At 37.1% G+C, this 22646-nt stretch overlaps 1 protein-coding gene across 1 annotated transcript in view; it reads right to left on the minus strand.

Annotated features, from left to right (window-relative positions):
• LOC124788315 overlaps positions 1-22646 on the minus strand; it is a 96823-nt gene that overhangs the window by 25763 nt on the left and 48414 nt on the right. Inside the window, exon 2 of the mRNA XM_047255552.1 lies at positions 12558-13476. Coding sequence (XP_047111508.1) covers positions 12558-13476 — 919 coding nt within the window. The remainder of the gene's footprint in view (positions 1-12557; positions 13477-22646) is intronic.

Raw genomic sequence — 22646 nt, forward strand, 5'->3', positions numbered from 1 at the left:
AATCATGTGCAAGGTTGTTCCTAGGGAACACTACCATCCCTTATTCATCAAAATGAAAATAATGACAGTGATACAGAAACAAAGAGAGTATTGACATTCCTAGACATAGGGTGACAAAAACAGGCAACTCTCACAAAGTGAACTGTTTGAAATTACTTAACAAATTACCACATAATGCACTCAATATAACTTTCAATAATTTTAAAAGTAAACTGCACAAATGGTTAATATAAAATTCATACTACAGTCTTACAGAATTCTTGGATACTTGTAACATAGAAATTGAGTTTTAAGTCTATGATTGCAATTCTGTGCAATTCATTAATGTGGCATAAATAATTTGTACTTGTACGGTAAACACTAACTAATATAGTAACTTCTTATGTATCTTGACATCATTATAAAGCCTATTTCACTACATGTGGTCAATGGCAAATAAAGAATCAGAATCTGAATCAGTCCCTATCATTTTTATTAACTTGTAAATTGCTACACCGACGGATAGACAGGTGGTGTATGTATCGTCAAGAATTCGATTTTGAAGTAGTATACATAAAAGGAAATCAAAACATAATAGCTGATGCTCTTTCTCAACTACCACAAGGCTTAGAGGAATTCAACGATCTGGTAGAGCAGCTATGTCATCATATGTAAACACATGGAGCAATTACAGGAGGAAGACACACACTGGAGTAAGGTAAGAGCAAAACTTGCACATAACGGTGATGAAAAATTAAAAAGATTTTTCACTATTTACAAAGGTGTTCTGTTCCACAGGAACCCTCCTGAACTAGAAACGGCGTGTTTGCCAGAGGAATATGTGGATGATTTTATCTTACATATGCACAATACTTGGGGCATTTTATAGCACTGCAAAATTTACTGATAAAATAGCTAAATATTGTTATTTCCCCAATCTTAGACGAAGAGAACTACAGGTGGTAACAAAGTGTATTGTTTGCCAGAAAGCAAAACATTCTAACATCTCCAAACAGATAGAACTTCATCCCATTGTGGCTAAGAAACCTCTAGAAATGGTATCATTAGATGTGACTGGACCCTATCCCAGAGGTAAAGAGGGAGTAAAATATATAGCAGTCCTGCATGATATTTTCATAAAATATGTAAAACTGTAGGCTGTACAAAAAGTTACAGCCAGTTCAATAATAAGATGAATTAAAGAGGATTATTTTGCACGAGTAGGAAAACCAGAAGTCATGTTAACAGATAATGCCTCACATTTTGTTGGACATAAATCGAAAGAGTTTGTAGATTCCAACCAAATCAAAGACATTTTAGTGTTCAAATTTCATCCCGAAGCATCCCCCCACAGAAAGGGTGTTTAAGGAATCCAACAGGTTTGTGAGGACCTATATAACTTGTAAACATACTAAGTGCACTGAATATGTCACGCCTTTCTTACAAGTTGTTAACAACCTTCCAAAAACATCAACTGGATTTACACCAAATGAGCTGATGTTCAATTGCAAGCAAGTAGATGAATGGGAAAAACCTTTGCCCAAGATACTGGTATCGTAATTATCGCTGGATGATAAAATATGACAAGCAGTAATCTACCTTGAAACCTGGGCTAAATGTAGGAAAGGAATTTACATTAGAAAGCTGAAATGTACAACACAGTTTTACATAAGACAAAAGGTATTACTTAGAACACATCCCAAATCCACAAAAATTGGAAAACTGAACTGTAAGTGGCAATTACTATACACCAGACCATACATAATTACTAAAATCTCCTACCCGGGAGCATACAGATCGGCACACACGAACACGGGTAAAGACAAGGGCCTTTACCCACACAAAGACTTGAGAACATTTATATACTGAAGAAGGGCTATATACCCTCTAAGTTGTACATATGTATAGCAATATTAGATTTAAGATGCTGGAAGATCATATTCCAAAATTTATGTTGTTAGTTAGTAAGGAAAATTTTTGTTTGTGTTGTTTTCCTTATATGTCAAACGTTTAAATGATAAGGTGAGTGGATGTAACAAGAAAGAATTTTACTTTTGTGTGTCTAGAGATGACGATACTTTAAACACAACACTTTGGCTTTCGCGTAGCCCAGTTGTAAATTATTAAAAAAACTTGTGAAATTCACGGTAGCGCACAATACAATACATAACTCACCGTGACATTAGTGGTAACAGAGTGATGCAGCACATGCGTATTGGGGAGCAAGCTAGTCAACAGTGCATAGTGGGAATGTCCGTGTTACTGATAAGTCGCATATATGTACAGTATTCAATAATCACTTTCTGAATACAGCAGGTGAACTAAATAGAAACCCAGTCCCAACAGGGAATCATACAGCGCTCTTAGAAAAAAGTGTTCCGAGACTGTTACCTGAAATGCTCCTCCATGATACTGACAAGAGGGAGATTGAGTTAATAATTAAATCACTAAAGACCAAGAACTCTCATGGATACGACGGGGTATCTAGCAGAATACTGAAGTATTGTTCTATGTATGTTAGCCCAGTACTTAGCCATACCTGTAACTTTTCCTTTAGGAGTGGTCAGTTTCCTGATCGATTAAAGTACTCGGTAGTGAAGCCACTTTATAAAAAGGGAGACATTGATAATGTTGACAATTTTAGACCTATTTCTATACCATCGGTGTTTGCTAAAGTTATCGAGAAGGTTGTATAGACAAGGTTACTGGAGCATTTAAATTCATATAATTTGCTGTCAAATGTACAGTTTGGTTTTAGAAATGGTTTAACAACTGAAAATGCTATATTCTCTTCTCTCTGTGAGGTTTTGGACGGATTAAATAAAAGGTTGCGAACGCTAGGTGTTTTCTTTGATTTAACGAAGGCTTTTGACTGTGTTGACCACAAATTATTACTGCAGAAGTTGGACCATTATGGAGTAAGGGGAGTAGCTTACAATTGGTTCGCCTCTTACTTTAAGTACAGAAAGCAGAAGGTAATTCTCCGCAATATTGAGAGTGGTAGTGATATTCAGTCCCAATGGGGCACTGTTAAGTGGGGCGTTCCCCAAGGGTCGGTGCTGGGGCCACTGCTGTTTCTTGTTTATATAAATGATATGCCTTCTAGTATTACAGGTGATCCAAAAATATTTCTGTTTGCTGATGACACCAGCTTGATAGTGAAGGATCTTGTGTGTAATATTGAAACAGTATCAAATAATGTAGTTCATGAAATAAGTTCATGGCTTGTGGAAAATAATTTGATGCTAAATCACAGTAAGACTCAGTTTTTACAGTTTCTAACTCACAATTCAACAAGAACCGATATTTTGATCAGACAGAATGGGCGTATTATAAGCAAGACGGAACAGTTCAAGTTCCTAGGCGTTCGGATAGATAGTAAGCTGTTGTGGAAAGCCCATGTCCAGGATCTTGTTCAGAAACTAAATGCTGCTTTGTTTACCATTAGAACAGTACCTGAAATAAGTGACACTTTCAACACGAAAAGTAGTCTACTTCGCATATTTTCATACGCTTATGTCGCATGGTATTATTTTTTGGGGTAATTCTTCTGATTCAGAAAGGGTATTTTTGGCTCAAAAACGGGCTGTTCGAGCTATATGTGGTGTAAGTTCGAGAACCTCTTGTCGACCCCTATTCAATAGTCTGGGAATTCTGACACTGCCCTCACAGTATATATTTTCTTTAATGTCGTTTGTTGTTAGCAATATTAGCCTATTCCCAAGAGTTAGCAGCTTTCACTCAGTTAATACTAGGCAGAAATCCAATCTGCATGTGGAATGCACTTCCTTGACTCTTGTGCAGAAAGGAGTGCAGTATTTTGCTGCATCCATTTTCAATAAGCTACAACAAGAACTCAAAAATCTTAGCAGCAGCCCAAACTCTTTTAAGTCGAAACTGAAGAGTTTCCTCATGGCTCACTCCTTCTATTCTGTCGAGGAGCTCCTGGAAGAGCTAAAAAATTAAGCAAATTCCAGTGTTACATTGTTGATTTTCTTTATTTAAACTTACGACTTGTCACCTGAATATGTTTGTTTATATTTCATTTTATCTGTTTCTAATATCATGTTATAATTTTATGTATTGACTCGTTCCATGACCATGGAGACTTCTCCTTAATTTGGTCCCACGGAACAATAAATAAACAAATAAAACCGCAAGCGCGTGCGCGCCAGATAGACACAGCTGAAAGTGTTGGAGCACCCAAAACAAACAAACCCTAAGAGCTACAGCCTGCAATAGCATTTTTAAAGCCTCTTGCATGAACAGGGACATAGAAAATTAATGGAGAGTCTATACTACAACTATGTCTCTCTACACAATAAAGACAGAGATAAGCTAAGGGATTATATACATGGAAAGGGATCCTAAACTATGAGATTTTTACTGAATTTATGCTACTATATACATTATATCTAAATACTTTAAAATTTAAGTATTGAAAGTACATGCACTAATTATAATTGAGAGACCAGAAAACTCTTGCTGCAGGTAAACAAGTGGCAAACTGAATAAGAGGTTGCATCACGCTTATGATACACTTTATCTTTCAGATTTATAAGGTAAGTAGAGCCGCACACATGACATTAAATGAGTTTGTGAAAGCACGACTGCACACTGAAGTAAATAATATATGGTTGAATATAAGAAAGAGGTATTAGTGACCATTGGGCCACTTTACACTTATCTATGAAAACTTAGTTTTATGTTAGTATTAAGTTTTTTCTTCCAGGGAACCTTGCATCGACACATCCTAAAGTGCAGAAAGATAAATGCCTGCTGAGTGTTAAGTACCATATAAACATAAGAAAGGACTGCAGCACAAGTAAATATAGTTGTAAGGTTATGTTACGTATGGATGTGATAATGTGAAAATATGTGTAGAAGAAAACAGTTGCAGTACATCACATGTCACGATGCTGAACTAAGATTGAACACTACCAAATAATTAAGGGGTCAAAACCAAACTAATGTGAACGTCGACCGACCGTGAAAGCATCAAACATCTGATGTACTTTGAAATATTTATACATGTTGTTACTCGTATAAACACTGTTTTATGCTCACTGTACATAACATATAGTATTCATGATACAACTCTGTATACCTCAGCATATGAAATTGCTCATCCTTTACACAATGAACATAACAAGTAAAGTATTCGATACGTTTGGTGTCGTCAGGTTCGCGTTGTGTTTATAAACAACAAACTAATTTGTTCTTGGGGACACAGTTGAGACCAGCAACGAGATGGAACTGAGCACATAAATGACTTTCCATGAAACTCCTTCAACCTTGTAGTGTGTAGAACCTTTCTGGAGGATGTTAGACAGGCGAGGCCATGCGTAGTTACTTGAGCTGCGCATAGAATCTATTGTAGCAACAATTGTTTACTTCTTTAATTCTTTGAAATTGATAAATGTGGTCTGACAAGAGGTCACTGTAAACTGAAATGAAAAGTATGTCAGTTTATGCCATAAAAGATAACAGAATCTATTATTGTATGAATGTTATGTAAAGAGTATAAAACCAAATGAGAGTAAAAAGTATACTCATATAATTGGAACTGAACAATGTAATGAAATTATAATTTAACAGAATGTACTAAAACAAAACAACAATCAGATTATAATGTATACAGGGTGGTCCACTGATGGTGACTGGGCCAAATATCTCACGAAATAAGCGTCAAACGAAAAAACTATAAAGAACGAAACTAGTCTAGCTTGAAGGGGGAAACCAGATGGCGCTATGGTTGGCCCGCTAGATGGCACTGCCATAGGTCAAGCGGATATCAACTGCGTTTTTTTAAATAGGAACCCTCATTTTTTATTACACATTCGAGTAGTACGTAAAGAAATATGAATGTTTTAGTTGGTCCACTTTTTTCACTTTATGATAGACGGCGCTGTAATAGTCATAAACATATGGCTCAAAATTTTACATGAACAGTTGGTAACAGGTAGGTTTTTTAAATTAAAATACACAACATTGGTAAGTTTGAACATTTTGTTTTGGTTGTTCCAATGTGATACATGTACCTTTGTGACCTTATCATTTCTGAGAATGCATGCTGTTACAGCGTGATTACCTGTAAATACCACATTAATGCAATAAATGCTCAAAATGATGTCCGTCAACCTCAATGCGTTTGGCAATACATGTAACGACATTCCTCTCAACAGCAAGTAGTTCGCCTTCCGTAATGTTCGCACATGAATTGACAATGCACTGACGCATGTTGTCAGGCATTGTCAGTGGATCACGATAGCAAATATCCTTCAACTTTCCTCACAGAAAGAAATTCAGGGACGTCAGATCCGGTGAACGTGCGGTGCTTCGATGACCAATCCACCTGTCATGAAATACGCTATTCAATACCGCTTCAACCGCTTGCGAGCTATGTGCAAGACATCCATCATGTTTGAAGTACATCGCCATTCTGTCATGCAGTGAAACATCTTGTAGTAACATCAGTAGAACATTACATAGTAAATCATAATACATTGCACCATTTAGATTGCCATAGATAAAATGAGGGCCAATTACCCTTCCTCCCATAATGCCGCTCCATTCATTAACCCGCCAAGGTCGCTGATGTTCCACTTGTCACAGCCATCATGGATTTTCCATTGCCAAATAGTGTACATTATGCCGGTTTACGTTACCGCTGTTGGTGAATGACGCTTCGTCGCTAAATAGAACGCGTGCAAAAAATCTGTCATCGTCCCATAATTTCTCTTCTGCCCAGTGGCAGAACTGTACACGACGTTCAAAGATGTCGCCATGCAATTCCTGGTGCGTAGAAATATGGTACGGGTGCAATCAATGTTAATGTAGCATTCTCAACACCGACGTTTTTGAGATTCCAGATTCTAGCGCAATTTGTCTGCTAATGATGCGCGGATTAGCTGCGGCAGCAGCTAAAACACCTACTTGGCCATCATCATTTGTTGCAGGTCTTGGTTGATGTTTCACATGTGGCTGAACACTTCCTGTTTCCTTAAATAACGTAACTATCTGGCGAACGGTCCGGACATTTGAATGATGTCGTCCAGGATACCGAGCAGCACACATAGCACACACCCGTTGGGCATTTTGATCACAATAGCCATACATCAACACGATATCGACCTTTTCCGCAGTTGGTAAACGGTCCATTTTAACATGGGTAATGTATCACGGGTCAAATACCGTCCGCACTGGCGGAATGTTACGTGATACCACGTACTCATACGTTTGTGACTATTACAGCGCCATCTATCACAAAGCGAAAAAAGCAGTCCAACTAAAACATTCATATTTCTTTATGTACTACACTAATATGTAATTAAAAAATGGGGTGTCCTATTTAAAAAAACGCAAACAGATCTGTTTGACCTATGGCAGCACCATCTAGCGGGGCAACCACAGCGCCATCTGGTTTCCCCCTTCAGGCTAGACGAGTTTCGTCCTTTGTAGTTTTTTCGTTTGATGCTTATTTCGTGAGATATTTGGCCCGGTCACTATCAATGGACCACCCAGTATAAGTAATGATAATGGCATGTCAGCAAATGAATAGAATAAGTTTATTTTTATAGTTGTATTTGTATTTTTTGTTATGAGTATATTATGATTTGAAAAGGACACTACAGAAATTTTGTGTAATGCAACAGTACGAAAGACGCTTAAAAAAAAGTGTGCGTGTGAGATATGTGGGTGTGCACGTGATAACTAAGCATGACAATACTTAGTGTAACATGAATTTTCTATGTTCGACAATGCCGTACAAGCAGTGAGGAACTTACTTTGTCGACAGAGGCCAGATGTATACCTGGTGTCGCCACTGAATAAGTGAGAGCGACAAGGTGAAATAAATTCCTCGGGCTGCTGATATGGAAACCAGTTTTCACCGTATCGAAGATTTCACAAAGGATCATGCCGCTGAGCAAGAGCTTCACGAATTTGTGCAGTGGAGGCTACTGTGAATGCACGACATGGAGACACTGACTTTGTATTAAACATGTGAAAGCGAGCTGGGACGGTAATGGACGTCGAGCTGCGCACACATGCTCCGCAAGCTTAACACTGGGCAGATACTGACTGACAATAATGAGACTACACAGTTACAGCAAGCACTTTGTTATGAAAGAAAACTTATGTATGTATGTATATATGTATGTATGTACGTGTAGGTATGTATGTATGTGTTAAGGAAAGCTGACATGTATGTATAAATTGATAACTATACAGGATAACTCCAATGGCTGAAAAATAAAGGCTATGCCCATACCGGCCAGAGCTATCAACCCATAGAAAAGTGAAAGAAGCCCAGACACTGTGCACCTCCATATGACGTCAGTGCACAATGCGGGCAGGGGGGGTAATTGTAATGCATCATCATCATCATCATCATCATCATCATCATTATTATTATTATTATTATTATTATTATTATTATTACTATTATTAATATTAATATTAATATTATTTATCTCGTTCTTTTCTTTTTATACATATAAGATATATGTAAAATAATAAGTTATTCTGTACCAGGGATACTACTGGGTCACAAACAAAACAAATAGAGATACGTTCTTCAATTGATTAATTTCTATATATTCACCTATATGTCTCTATAAGTGATAGCAGAAGTATTACAAATTCTCCTGCATTAATATTGTTCAAAAATGTGTATGCTAACCAGACATTAAAGAAGTGTTATAAAAGTTATTAGCGAGACAGTTCATTTATAACCGCATCTGTTCATCATTCCGCCCACACCGAGAATCCTGCATCAAGATCGAAGCAAACAAGAAGAATTTGTGTGAGAAGAGAGCAGGCGATCCAGAACCAGTATTGTCATATGAAGTTCCATGCACAATGGCGGTAACAAGAAAAAGAAGTACGTAAATTTAAATGTATTGTATATTGAAAGTCTGTTGATATTACTGCCAGTTAAAGTTCACTCAGGATGTGTGTACTTTCCAATTTCTTTCAATTATTCTTTCCAATTTTTTTACTCATTCAAGCAACAATTATTTAATCAGTTTCATTATATATTATATTTTATCCCCGCATCCCTATTCTTGCCACTAGTCAGAGCAAAGACTGCTCCACACTATGAGGTGTGGAATTCGTTCGTTCTGGAGTAGAGATGGTGGTGTACGGTGAATGCCACAGCTCGTCAGGAGACAATAAAGAATTTACCCATGAACTCAATGACCAAAGGTTCAGTATAGGATGTAGCATAAACAGGTTGGCCATTCACATCTTGGTGTCCTGAGAATGTGATGATTGTGCAATGTTCAGTTATAGCCTGGGGAAATCAACATGCCAGAGCAGCCCTTGAGAGTGGACTCACAAGGTGCGATGTGCATCAGATGTTGCATTAAGAATCAGACTTTTGAGAATTGAAACCCCATTATGTCCAGCAGCTGACACCAGAAGATTGTTATCACAGAATGGAGTATGGGGAGTTGATTTTGGACTGGCACAGAGATTGGCCTCAATTGTTTCACAACATTCTGTGGAGTGATGAGGCCATTTTCTGAATGTGGAGTGATGAGGCCATTTTCTATGTGGGAGGTTTCATGAATCGGGACAACTACCATTAATGAACAGGATCCTGGAGTTAAGGTAAAAAAGATCCATCCTCATCAAAAAGTGCCCGTGTGGTGTGGAATAACAGCTACAAATGTCATCGGCCCATATCTCCTACATGACGCAATGAATGGGGAACACTACCTTCAAATGCTTCAGGGTTATGTTTGACCCACAGTTCTGGATACCAAAGACATTATCTTCAAGCAAGACTTGCAATTTGCAAGTGATGTGCAGAACTAGTTGGATGAGAAGTTTCCAGGACATTGGCTGGGGGGATGTGGACCTCATGAGAGACCTGCAAGAAGCCCAGACCTGACATCCTGTGACCTTTTTTTATGGAGATGGCAGAAGAGGTGGCATACCAGATGAAACCTTGCCCACGGGATGAACTGGAAGCACAGATTCTGGAAGTTCTTACCAACATCCCACACAACTTCCTCAGGAAAGGTGTGGATTCCATTCCAGGTCGTTTGAGGACACTGGTCAACATCACAGGTGGCTACATCAAAATTTAATGGACTCTAAACATATGCAAACATATTCCCATAAAACTGAGTACATACTGTATTAATTTCAAATAAATAACTGTGCAAAGATAAAAGTTATACATAAGTTTCAATACACAGTTATTTCCCGCCCACCTTGTAGAACTGGAACTATACAGGACTAAAGCGCACGCCTGTAGCAGGAAATGGTTTCAACTTAATTAAGCAGTTACAGAAGGTACTAATAAAACTTACTAGAGATGGCTAGGAAGTCATACTGTGTGGAGATTTAAATACTGATTTCATCTCAGATGCTACTGACTGAGGAGACATAGTGTTGCTGGTGCCCAGCCTTTTTGTGTTCCCCATATGAACATTGCCAACAAGAACAGGACAGAGTAACAGTGACTGATTATTTATGTTTAAATTCACCTGTCTTTCCACAAACAAATGTGAGCCACATAGTACATAATTTGCTCGCCCATGGTGATCGAGTGACAGCAATATAACACCACCATCAATCTGGTATTTGCCAACTGCCTTTGCTTTTGAAATAGGAGTATCTTGATCCTATACAACTGATTCAATTAAGACATACTCTTAGTAAGGCATTTTATAAATAGCATCAGCTAGAGGTTTGCTCCAACTTCTACGAACGAGTAAAGAACAACCTTTTCCAAAACTTGTAACCATTGTCTGATAATTATTATGAGTAGATTCAATGGACAGGGATGATTACAAGTGGGTACACTGATTTTTCAAACTTGTGTCATACGAAATCCCTCGATGTATATACCTTCCCTAGTAGTGTAACTAACCTCTTACAGATTTTATTCAATGAAAATAATCAGTGTGTGAAAATATAACGTGGATCGATAACAAATCTAATCTCAAGGCAGCTGCAGATATGGAAATGCGCAATCTTTCTGAGACAGCAGCTCCTTTTTCAAGCAGAAGGGTTAAAGGGAAAGGAAGAGCCTGCCACCACTTGGTGAGTGAATTTTTTATCTATTACAGATTTTGTTATTTTGTTTAGTAGGCTCACGACAGTAGTGAAGAAGACCCTGGATTTGCCTAGACAGAGTCTCTTATACCTCAGCAATGTTGATACAGTTGGATAGATGTGTTGCATAGATGTTCCAGGAGCTTGTGCACAAACAAATGTCACATCAACCGTGCACTAATTCCTTTTATCCTTTGTGTACAGAAAATATACACTTTCACAAAAAAAGAGACATAGAATAAGGGAATTATCCAAATGGAATGCAAATTGGTATATGTGCTGTACATGTACAGACAAACAAATGATTACAGTTTTAGAAAAATTGGATTATTTATTCTGTCCAAGTTGTGAGTTAGATTATCAAAATCTAGAGATGGTTGGAGGGCCCTGCAAATAATGCTCCAAACATTCTCAGTTAGGGAGAAATCTGGCCACCTTGCTGGCCAAGGTAGGGCTTGGCAAGCACGGAGACAAGCAGTAAAAGCTCTCACCATGTGGAAGTGGGTATTATCTTGCCAAATTTAACCCCAGGCTGGCTTGCCATGAAGGGCAACAAAACGGGGTGTAGAATATTGTCAACTTACCACAGTGCTGTAAGTGTGCCACAGAAGACAACCGAACAGGTCCTGCTATGAAAAGAAATGGCACACCCCAGACCATCCTGACTGGTTGTCCGGCCATATGGCAGGAAACAGTCACATTAGTATCCCACTGCAGTCCACGGCGTCTCCAAAAACATCTTTAGCCTGCAATCTCATTGACTGGAGTAAAATCGCCTTTAGTGTTGAGTCCCACTTCAAACTGAGCCATTACGATGAGACTTGTCCAGAGACACCTGAGACAGCAGTGCCTCCATTTAGCCCTGCACACACTGCTAGACAACACTCTTCTCCCCCACCCATACCCTGCCATCCCTTCCCCTTCCCCAGCCCCTCCTCACGTAACGGTTGCACTCTGGTCTGAGCTGCCGGAGGCGACAGTTGTGTATTTGAAGTGTAATTGCTTGTGTGAATGATTCTGCACGCGCGTGTTGTAACAGTTTTTTTGTTATGTCTGTCAGCAGCTCAACGTGTCATCTTTATGGTGAGTGGCAATCCATCCTTTTCCTTACACTGTTGACAGTCCAACCTGGAGTCTCCATTATCAATTGCTAGTGTGGAAAACTATTTTGTGCTTCTAGTAAAATGCTGTATTATGCATCTTATTCAAAATAACTGAATTCTCAAAGCTACATGGCAAAGCTGCCACCACTGTACAGAATTTTAGTGGTCTCCTGAACCTGCAAAGTACCAAACAGCTTGCAGTATGGTGTATTAAATGCTGCATCTGCAATTCTTCAATCGCTACAACAACAACAAAACAAACAAACAAACAAACAAAACTATTTTTCCATTAATCTTGTCTTTTTAAAATTCTTAAACTATAATAATTGAATATAAATACTATTTCAAACACTAAAATGATATATTAAGTTGTTTTACATTACCATAAATGTATAAACTTACCAGCTCTGAAAACAATTTCAGAAATGCCGCTGAAGCAGCAGCATTCTGTGCAGCAGCTGGATGATCCCTCTTCTCTTCTATATTGTGCAAGAAACTATAATGTAACCCGAAGTTACGAACCAGTTCTGAGGAAGTGGAGCAAATGTTCAATTTCTCTACAGCTTCCTCTAAGGTCAAATGCATTGGTTTCACTTTGTTGTTTTCTAGTTTATCACCAACTGTGTTCAATTCTTTCAATTTCCCATTCTCTGTCTGTCTATTTCCATGTTTCTCATTTATATATTTTCTAGTCCTCTCACTTTTCACACCTGTCAAACTTTCACTGATCTTTTCCTTTACTTGAGAATTTCTGGCTGTTATATTAATACTATTTGCATTTTGCAATTGTTTTGAATATGTTGTCGGTTTTAATGTTGAATAATCACTCTGATAAGTTGTCCTTGGTACTAATGGATTTTGTCTGAATTTCACAAGCATTTTCTTTCTTAAAGGATCTTTTGATTCAGATGCTGATGGCGACAAATTTTCAGTCATTCCGTCTTTCTCTTGAATGCCTTTGTGCAATATGTTTGAATTCCCAGTTGATGAAGTAAATTCTTTTGACTGTGAGTGTATTGAAACACTTTTTTTACCTATTGTCTCCCCTTGCGTTGACTTGAGGCAAGCACTGCTTCTACCAACTACATTTTTTGTTTTGTTCTTAGTTTTCTTTGATGAATTACATGTTTCCTCGATTCTCTGGCCTTCTTTGATTCCATCATTCTTATTTGAGCACTCTGAATAAACGGCTGCATCCAATTTAATACTTTGAGGTGGATTCCAGTTGTGCAACAGCTGATTCACTTCTCCACAGCTATAGGAAAGTCTCTGCCTTGCATCAGAGGTCCATGTGACAGCTTCTTCTAGGAAATGTATTAACCTAGATATAGAAATATATTTTATTAGTACATGTCTTTATAGAGATTAACCAAAACCAAAAATATGGAAAATTTCATGAATTATTATTCTGACTTCCTCCTAATGCCAACTGAGAAGAACTATCTAATTCTTTTGATTTCCCATGTTATTGGCTCTGTACAGGTTCGGTTTCATTTATACAGCACAAATTGTACAGTTGATACTGGCCAAATCAAAGAAGATTTGCAATAATACATAGAATTAGCAAATAGTAAGCAAATTAAAATTAGGTACCTATTCTTAAAATTTAATTTTTAAGTAACTTTTTTTGTTGCATATCCAGAAATTCTTTTAGGCCCTACAGCATAGAAACATTGCATTTTGTTTAATTTTCAATACTGGATATGTAGCGATTTTTATTTCTTCTGGTATATTATTCTGTAGCATTACGTCAATGTTAATTACACTCCTCTGATAGGCTGTTGTTCTGTGATATTTTTTATGTATATTTGATTTCCCTCCAGTACAATAGTAGTGTACGTTTTTGTTCTGTAGAGGGTAGCTTGTTTTCAAGAGGTAGCCTCTAGTGAACAAGATAATTTCATAAACTAATAATAATCTTGGAACATTCAGAACACCAAGCTCAGTAAAATAATATTTACAGGGCTCCATCTTTTTAAAATCATAAATTATTCTTAGAGCTTTTTTTTTGCATTCTAAAAACCTTTATACTGTGAGTTGAATGTCCCAAGAAAATGATCCCATGTCAAAGCAGTGAGTGGAACTGCACATAATATGCCAGCAGTAATGTTGTTTTGCTTGTTGTTGACTTTAACATTCTTAGACCATAGCACATTGCACACAGATGAGAGTTTCCTAGACAAGTTATTTTATGTGGGCCTCACTTTAAATCTTGCTGAACCCACAGACCCCAAAATTTTGTGACACATTTTCTAGGCAACAGACATTTGACTAGATGGAGGAAATAAACTAAAGTTGACACACAGCTTTTTTAGTATTTATAATGAGTTTGTTTCTGACGAACCACTCAAAGTCTTTTCATAGAACTTTCTGCTATTGACTGCAAAGTTTCTGGGCTGGATTCAGTAAGCAATATGCTGGTGTCATAAGAAAATAGGATAGTTTTTCTTTGGACTCTTATACTCAACAAAGTCGTCCACATAAATATAGAAGAATAGTGGACCTAAGACTGAGCCCTGTGGTATGCCAAATTTTATTGGTAATTCGCTAGAAAGGAAGAACTTGTTTCCTGTTTTATTCGTAGTGTTGAATTCATAATGAAGCCTTTTGCCTATGCTTTTTATGTACAAAGACAACCAGCTATGTGCTACACCTATTACTCCTTGTCTTTCTAACTTTTCAAGCAGAATATCATGGTCCAGTACATTGAGGGCTTTTGACAGCTCTAGAAAAATACCTGCAGCTAATGTACATTGATCAACACATTCTAACGCTGTCTAAAAATTAAAAAATCACCGTCTGTATGGATTCAGACTTTCAAAAACCATTCTGATGTACAGTAAGAGGAGAGTATTTATTTATGAAACTTAAGTGCCTGTCATAAAAGAGGTTTTCTAGAATTTTTGAGATGGAACTTAACCTTGATACTGGTCAGTAGTTTGATATTTTATCATAAGAACCTTCTTTGGCAATGGTGAAACTTTTGCTACCAATATTTTGAGAATATCTGGAAAGACACCAGTTTGTACAGAGAGGTTGAAAATGTTTGCCAACTGTTTTGCTATGTGGTGAACGCATGCTTTTAATATGGAATCAGGTGCTTCATCAAGGCCGCTTCAAATTTTATTACTTAATATTTAATTTTACTTATAATTTCATCGGGATTTGTTTCATAAAAACACACACAGGCATCCAGAACCACTGATTTGCTAAAGTAGTTTGGGACTGATCCTTTACAGTTTACTTGAATGAGGTCTTCGGCTAGTGAAATGAAGTATTCATTGAATTTTGTCATGACTAATTTTAGGTCTGTGACTTTTGAGCACTCTGGTGTTAATGATACATTCTCTTTTTTTGGTATTGAGCTAGAAGTTTCTTTCTTCATAACACTCTACATGGATCTTATTGTTAGATATTCCACATAATTTTTCCTCTCTGACTACTTTACCATAGATTTTTAGGCTTAGAATAATCTTCAAATTCTTGGGTAACTCTATATTTTTTACAACAATACTGCAGAAATCTGTTTCTTTCACTGGAAATTTTTATGCCTTTAGTTACTCATTGCCTATTGTTGTTAGGTTTTACAGTTTGTACATCTTTTAGGAATGATGCATTAAAATAGTAAAGAAAGACATCCTGAAAACACATGAATATGCTATCAGCATTGTTCTGAATGGAGATGCTTTCCTAATTTTTCTTAGCCAGCAAGGCATTAAAAATTATATCATCATCTTGAGAAGAGTGTGATGCACTTGCCCCAGTGTTCCCAGTCTTCAAATACACACTGGAAACCATTTTTTCAGAGGTCCTTCAAAATCGCTTCCTCAGCCTTCACCACTGCTTCTGATGATTGATAATGCCTCCCACAAAGACATGTCTTCACGTTAGGGAATAGAAAAAAGTCATATGGGGCTAAATCCGGACTGTAGGGAGGGTGAGGGATGCACTTCACATTGATTTTTGCAAGATATTCAGCAACAACATTGATAATATGCAGCCAAGCATTATCGTGGTGCAGCATCCAGCCTGCTTCATGGAAATGTGGTCTTTTGCATCTGATATGGACTTGCGATGTTTTCAGGACATCCCTGTAGTACTGTCCAGTTACTGATGTATGTGCAGGTACAAGAAGCTAATAAACTTATCCACGGACATGTATGGATGGACATCAGGTGCATGTTGAGCTGTCGAGCTGCACAGCAAACAGATTTCTGCAGACACCTTATGAAGTTATGCCAGATGCGTTCGACCCGTCTGTCAGATACTCGGGGATGGCCCGGCGATTTTCCTTTACACAAACAACCTGTTTCTCGGAACTGCTCATGCCATCATCTAACATTCTGTGCTGTAGGGGGATCCACACCCTACCTAGTACGAAAGTCGTGGTGAACAATTATTACTGATCTGCGCTGTGCAAACGTAGTACACAAAATGCTTTCTGTTGCCCCAACACCATTTTTACCAGAACTGAAGAGAGCACACAATGCTGCTACCTAGTGGGAACCACGTGAAACTCTCGAGTTTGCTCTTTCTGACAGTACATTGTTCATGCACATATCTCAACTAACATAACAGTTATGATGTTTTGAAATTGGATGATTCTTTTTGTAGCCTGTTGCCTATAGTTTAATCATAGGTTGTGCTCATTTTAATTTTTAATATAATCAATCAACTTTTTTCCTATAAATTGGCATCTAATGATACAAAACACACCATTAAAACTAAACCAATACTACTTCCCATCACCATAACTTTTTCTACTATTACTGAGATATTGAAGACAAAAGTCTTGAGAAAACAGCATAGGATTAATGTGGCCAGTATGTCTATTATTATTTCTTTCTTTCCTCAGACGTTATGTCTGGTCAAAAATGGAAAGTGACGCGGACCTTGATCAAGCGTGACTTCCTTTTAACTGTACGGTATATGTTATATTGCATTTAGGAACTTTCGGGTAATTGAACATGTATCAATAATTACGGATTTCTGTAGTTGTATATATAAGTTTGGATGTAGCTGTATTGCATTGATGTACTGGTGGATATTGTGTGGTATGACTCCTGTAGTTGATAGTATAATTGGTATAATGTCAACTTTATCCTGATGCCACATGTCCTTGACTTCCTCAGCCAGTTGGATGTATTTTTCACTTTTTTCTCCCGTTTTCTTTTATATATTTGTTGTATTGGGTATGGATATTTTGATTAGTTGTGTTAATTTCTTCTTTTTATTGGTGAGTATGATGCCAGGTTTGTTATGCGGTGGTTTTTTATCTGTTATAATGGTTCTGTTCCAGTATAATTTGTATTCATCATTCTCCAGTACATTTTGTGGTTCATACTTGTATGTGGGAACGTGTTGTTTTATAAGTCTATGTTGTAAGGCAAGCTGTTGATGTATTATTTTTGCTACATTGTCATGTCTTCTGGGGTATTCTGTATTTGCTAGTATTGTACACCCGCTTGTGATGTGATCTACTGTTTCTATTTGTTGTTTGCGAAGTCTGCATTTATCTGTTGTGGTATTGGGTTCTTTAATAATATGCTTACTGTAATATCTGGTGTTTATTGTTTGATCCTGTATTGCAATCATGAATCCTTCCGTCTCACTGTATATATTGCCTTTTCTTAGCCATGTGTTGGATGCGTCTTGATCGATGTGTGGCTGTGTTAGATGATACGGGTGCTTGCCATGTAGTGTTTTCTTTTTCCAATTTACTTTCTTGGTATCTGTTGATGTTATGTGATCTAAAGGGTTGTAGAAGTGGTTATGAAATTGCAGTGGTGTAGCCGATGTATTTATACGAGTGATTGCTTTGTGTATTTTGCTAGTTTCTGATCGTTCTATAAAGAATTTTCTTAAATTGTCTACCTGTCCATAATGTAGGTTTTTTTATGTCGATAAATCCCCTTCCTCCTTCCTTTCTGCTTAATGTGAATCTTTCTGTTGCTGAATGTATGTGATGTATTCTATATTTGTGGCATTGTGATCGTGTAAGTGTATTGAGTGCTTCTAGGTCTGTGTTACTCCATTTCACTACTCCAAATGAGTAGGTCAATATTGGTATAGCATAAGTATTTATAGCTTTTGTCTTGTTTCTTGCTGTCAATTCTGTTTCCAGTATTTTTGTTAGTCTTTGTCTATATTTTTCTTTTAGTTCTTCTTTAATATTTGTATTATCTATTCCTATTTTTTGTCTGTACCCTAGATATTTATAGGCATCTGTTTTTTTTTTCCATCACTTCTATGCAGTCGCTGTGGTTATCCAATATGTAATCTTCTTGTTTAGTGTGTTTTCCCTTGACTATGCTATTTTTCTGACATTTGTCTGTTCCAAAAGCCATATTTATATCATTGCTGAATACTTCTGTTATCTTTAGTAATTGGTTGAGTTGTTGATTTGTTGCTGCCAGTAGTTTTAGATCATCCATGTATAGCAAATGTGTGATTTTGTGTGGGTATGTTCCAGTAATATTGTATCCATAATTTGTATTATTTGGCATGTTGGATAGTGGGTTCAGAGCAAGGCAGAACCAGAAAGGACTTAATGAGTCTCCTTGGTATATTCCACGCTTAATCTGTATTGGCTGTGATGTGATATTATTTGAATTTGTTTGGATATTAAGTGTGGTTTTCCAATTTTTCATTACTATGTTTAGGAACTGCATCAATTTAGGATCTACTTTGTATATTTCCAATATTTGTAGTAACCATGAGTGGGGTACACTATCAAAAGCTTTTTGGTAATCAATGTATGTATAGTGTAGCGACCTTTGTTTAGTTTTAGCTTGATATGTCACCTCTGCATCTATTATCAGTTGCTCTTTACATCCTCGTGCTCCTTTGCAACAGCCTTTTTGTTCTTCATTTATAATTTTGTTCTGTGTTGTATGTGTCATTAATTTCTGTGTAATAACTGAAGTGAATATTTTGTATATTGTTGGTAGGCATGTTATGGGGCGATATTTAGCTGGGTTTGCTGTGTCTGCTTGATCTTTAGGTTTCAGATAAGTTATTCCATGTGTAAGTGTATCAGGGAATGTGTATGGGTCTGCAATGTAACTGTTAAATAATTTAGTTAGATGTGAATGTGTTGAGGTGAATTTCTTTAGCCAGAAATTTGCTATTTTATTTTTTCCAGGGGCTTTCCAATTGCGAGTAGAATTAATTGCTTGGGTGACTTCATGTTGCAAAATTATCACTTCAGGCATTTGTGGTATCATCTTGTATGTATATGTTTCTGCTTGTATCCACCGTGCATGCCTGTTACGTTGTACCGGGTTTGACCATATGTTGCTCCAGAAGTGTTCCATGTCTGTTATGTTTGGTGGATTGTCTTTTTTAATGTGTGTAATCTATTGTCTGGTAAAATTTCTTTTGGTTTGTGTTGAATGTTTGGTTTTGTTTCCTTCTATTTTCACTTTTTTTGTATCTTCTAAGTCGTTTGGCCAATGCTTGTAATTTCTGCTTCTTTTCATCTAATTGCTCTATCACTTCTTGTTGTGAGATTTTACCTAACCTTTTTCGTTTTTTTTTCTGACATTTCATTTCTTATAAATTGTGTTAGCTGTCCGATGTCTTTTCTCAGTTTTTCTATTCTGATCTGTAGCCTGTGTTGCCATGCTGGTTTTGTGGGTTTCTTCTGTGTGTTGGTTGGTTCTGATCTCTGCCTAGTGTGTATATTTAGTGTAGTGAGTGCTCCTATATAAACCAGTAGTTGTAACTCTTCCATAGTTGTGTTTTCATTTATTTTGTTGTGTATGATTGTGTTGATAGTTGTTATTATTGTTTTGACTTGTGGGTTATTTGGCGGTCTATGCAAGAATGGTCTAATGTCTGTATTTGTGTCTTTGTATTCTATATATGTCAGCTGAAATTTTTCTTCTATATCTAACATGTGTGTCACTTCGTGTTCTATTTGTGCTTGTTCTGGTGGCTGCCTTAAGATTTTGTTTTGCTCTGATTGTTTAATTGATGCGAGTTGTTCTTTGTTTGTTTGCTCTGGGATGTTTGAGTCCATTACTGTATTTTCTTCTTCTTCCGATTGCACATTATTTTGTTCCAGTATTTGTTGTACTTCTTGTTTGATGTTTTCTAATTTTGACTGGGGCATCCTGTTATTTTTGATTATTACACGGATCTGATCAGCTAGTCGTTGTTCTGTTAAAAATTTTAATTCTGGGTATCTGGTAATAAATGTTGTGTATACTTGTGATCTGTATCCAGTTGTGTTGGTTCCTAGGTTTGTTGCTTGGTAATAACAGAACATGAGGTGTCGATTAACTTCATCTGACCATCTCATCCTCTGTCTTTGTTTTCCTTCTAGGGTGGTTGCAGGAAGCATATCCTGCAAAACACCTCTATTTGGATTTGAGTCATTTTACAGTTGGCTAGCAGTGTCGTTACCATTGTGGGGGGGCATAGGGTTCAAGCGTCGTCCCCGACCATGACGGCACTTGTCCGAGGCTTCTTTAGTTCTGTCCTGAACCAACTAATCACACTAAAAGGGGGGTTAGCCCTATTAGTGGTTTGTTCTTTTCGTCGCCTTTTACGACTGGCAGAACATACCGGAGGCCTATTCTTTTCCCGGGCCTCCACGGGAATTATTATTATGGTGATGCAATTAACGTCGACTTGCCAATATTTGTATTGCCATAAAGGTACAACTGCTTCTTGTGGGCCGAAAGGCCTTGTTACACCAGCGTACAACACGCCCCGCCCAGCCATTGTAATTGAGATGACACTCGCTCAGAGACCTGACAACCAACCGATTTGCCTGAAAAGAATCGAAATATTTTTCAATAAAACGAATCCTTGACCAATTGTTCACTAAGAAAGGGTCCGTGTAATCAATTATTATCATTATCATTATCTTCACTTTCTCAGACGTGAAGTCCGGTTAAAAATGGAGTGACGCGGACCTTGATCAAGCGTCACTTCCTTTTAACTGTACGGTATGTGTTATATTGCATTTAGGAACTTTCGGGTAATTGAACATGTATCAATAATTACGGATTTCTGTAGTTGTATATATATGTTTGGATGTAGCTGTATTGCATTGATGTACAGGTGGATGTTGTGTGGTATGACTCCTGTAGTTGATAGTGTAATTGGTATGATGTCAACTTTATCCTGATGCCACATGTCTTTGACTCCCTCAGCCAGTTGGATGTATTTTTCAATTTTTTCTCCTGTTTTCTTTTGTATATCTGTTGTATTGGGTATGGATATTTCGATTAGTTGTGTTAATTTCTTCTTTTTATTGGTGAGTATGATGTCAGGATTGTTATGTGGCGTTGTTTTATCTGTTATAATGGTTCTGTTCCAGTATAATTTGTATTCATCATTCTCCAGTATATTTTGTGGTGTATACTTGTATGTAGGAACGTGTTGTTTTAAAAGTTTATGTTGTAAGGCAAGCTGTTGATGTATTATTTTTGCGACATTGTCATGTCTTCTGGGGTATTCTGTATTTGCTAGTATTGTACACCCGCTTGTGATGTGATCTACTGTTTCTATTTGTTGTTTGCGAAGTCTGCATTTATCTGTTGTGGTATTGGGTTCTTTAATAATATGCTTACTGTAATATCTGGTGTTTATTGTTTGATCCTGTATTGCAATCATGAATCCTTCCGTCTCACTGTATATATTGCCTTTTCTTAGCCATGTGTTGGATGCGTCTTGATCGATGTGTGGCTGTGTTAGATGATACGGGTGCTTGCCATGTAGTGTTTTCTTTTTCCAATTTACTTTCTTGGTATCTGTTGATGTTATGTGATCTAAAGGGTTGTAGAAGTGGTTATGAAATTGCAGTGGTGTAGCCGATGTATTTATACGAGTGATTGCTTTGTGTATTTTGCTAGTTTCTGATCGTTCTATAAAGAATTTTCTTAAATTGTCTACCTGTCCATAATGTAGGTTTTTTATGTCGATAAATCCCCTTCCTCCTTCCTTTCTGCTTAATGTGAATCTTTCTGTTGCTGAATGTATGTGATGTATTCTATATTTGTGGCATTGTGATCGTGTAAGTGTATTGAGTGCTTCTAGGTCTGTGTTACTCCATTTCACTACTCCAAATGAGTAGGTCAATATTGGTATAGCATAAGTATTTATAGCTTTTGTCTTGTTTCTTGCTGTCAATTCTGTTTCCAGTATTTTTGTTAGTCTTTGTCTATATTTTTCTTTTAGTTCTTCTTTAATATTTGTATTATCTATTCCTATTTTTTGTCTGTACCCTAGATATTTATAGGCATCTGTTTTTTTTTCCATCACTTCTATGCAGTCGCTGTGGTTATCCAATATGTAATCTTCTTGTTTAGTGTGTTTTCCCTTGACTATGCTATTTTTCTGACATTTGTCTGTTCCAAAAGCCATATTTATATCATTGCTGAATACTTCTGTTATCTTTAGTAATTGGTTGAGTTGTTGATTTGTTGCTGCCAGTAGTTTTAGATCATCCATGTATAGCAAATGTGTGATTTTGTGTGG

Source organism: Schistocerca piceifrons, chromosome 3 (genome assembly GCF_021461385.2).
Source record: "Schistocerca piceifrons isolate TAMUIC-IGC-003096 chromosome 3, iqSchPice1.1, whole genome shotgun sequence".
Classification (NCBI taxonomy): domain Eukaryota; kingdom Metazoa; phylum Arthropoda; class Insecta; order Orthoptera; family Acrididae; genus Schistocerca; species Schistocerca piceifrons.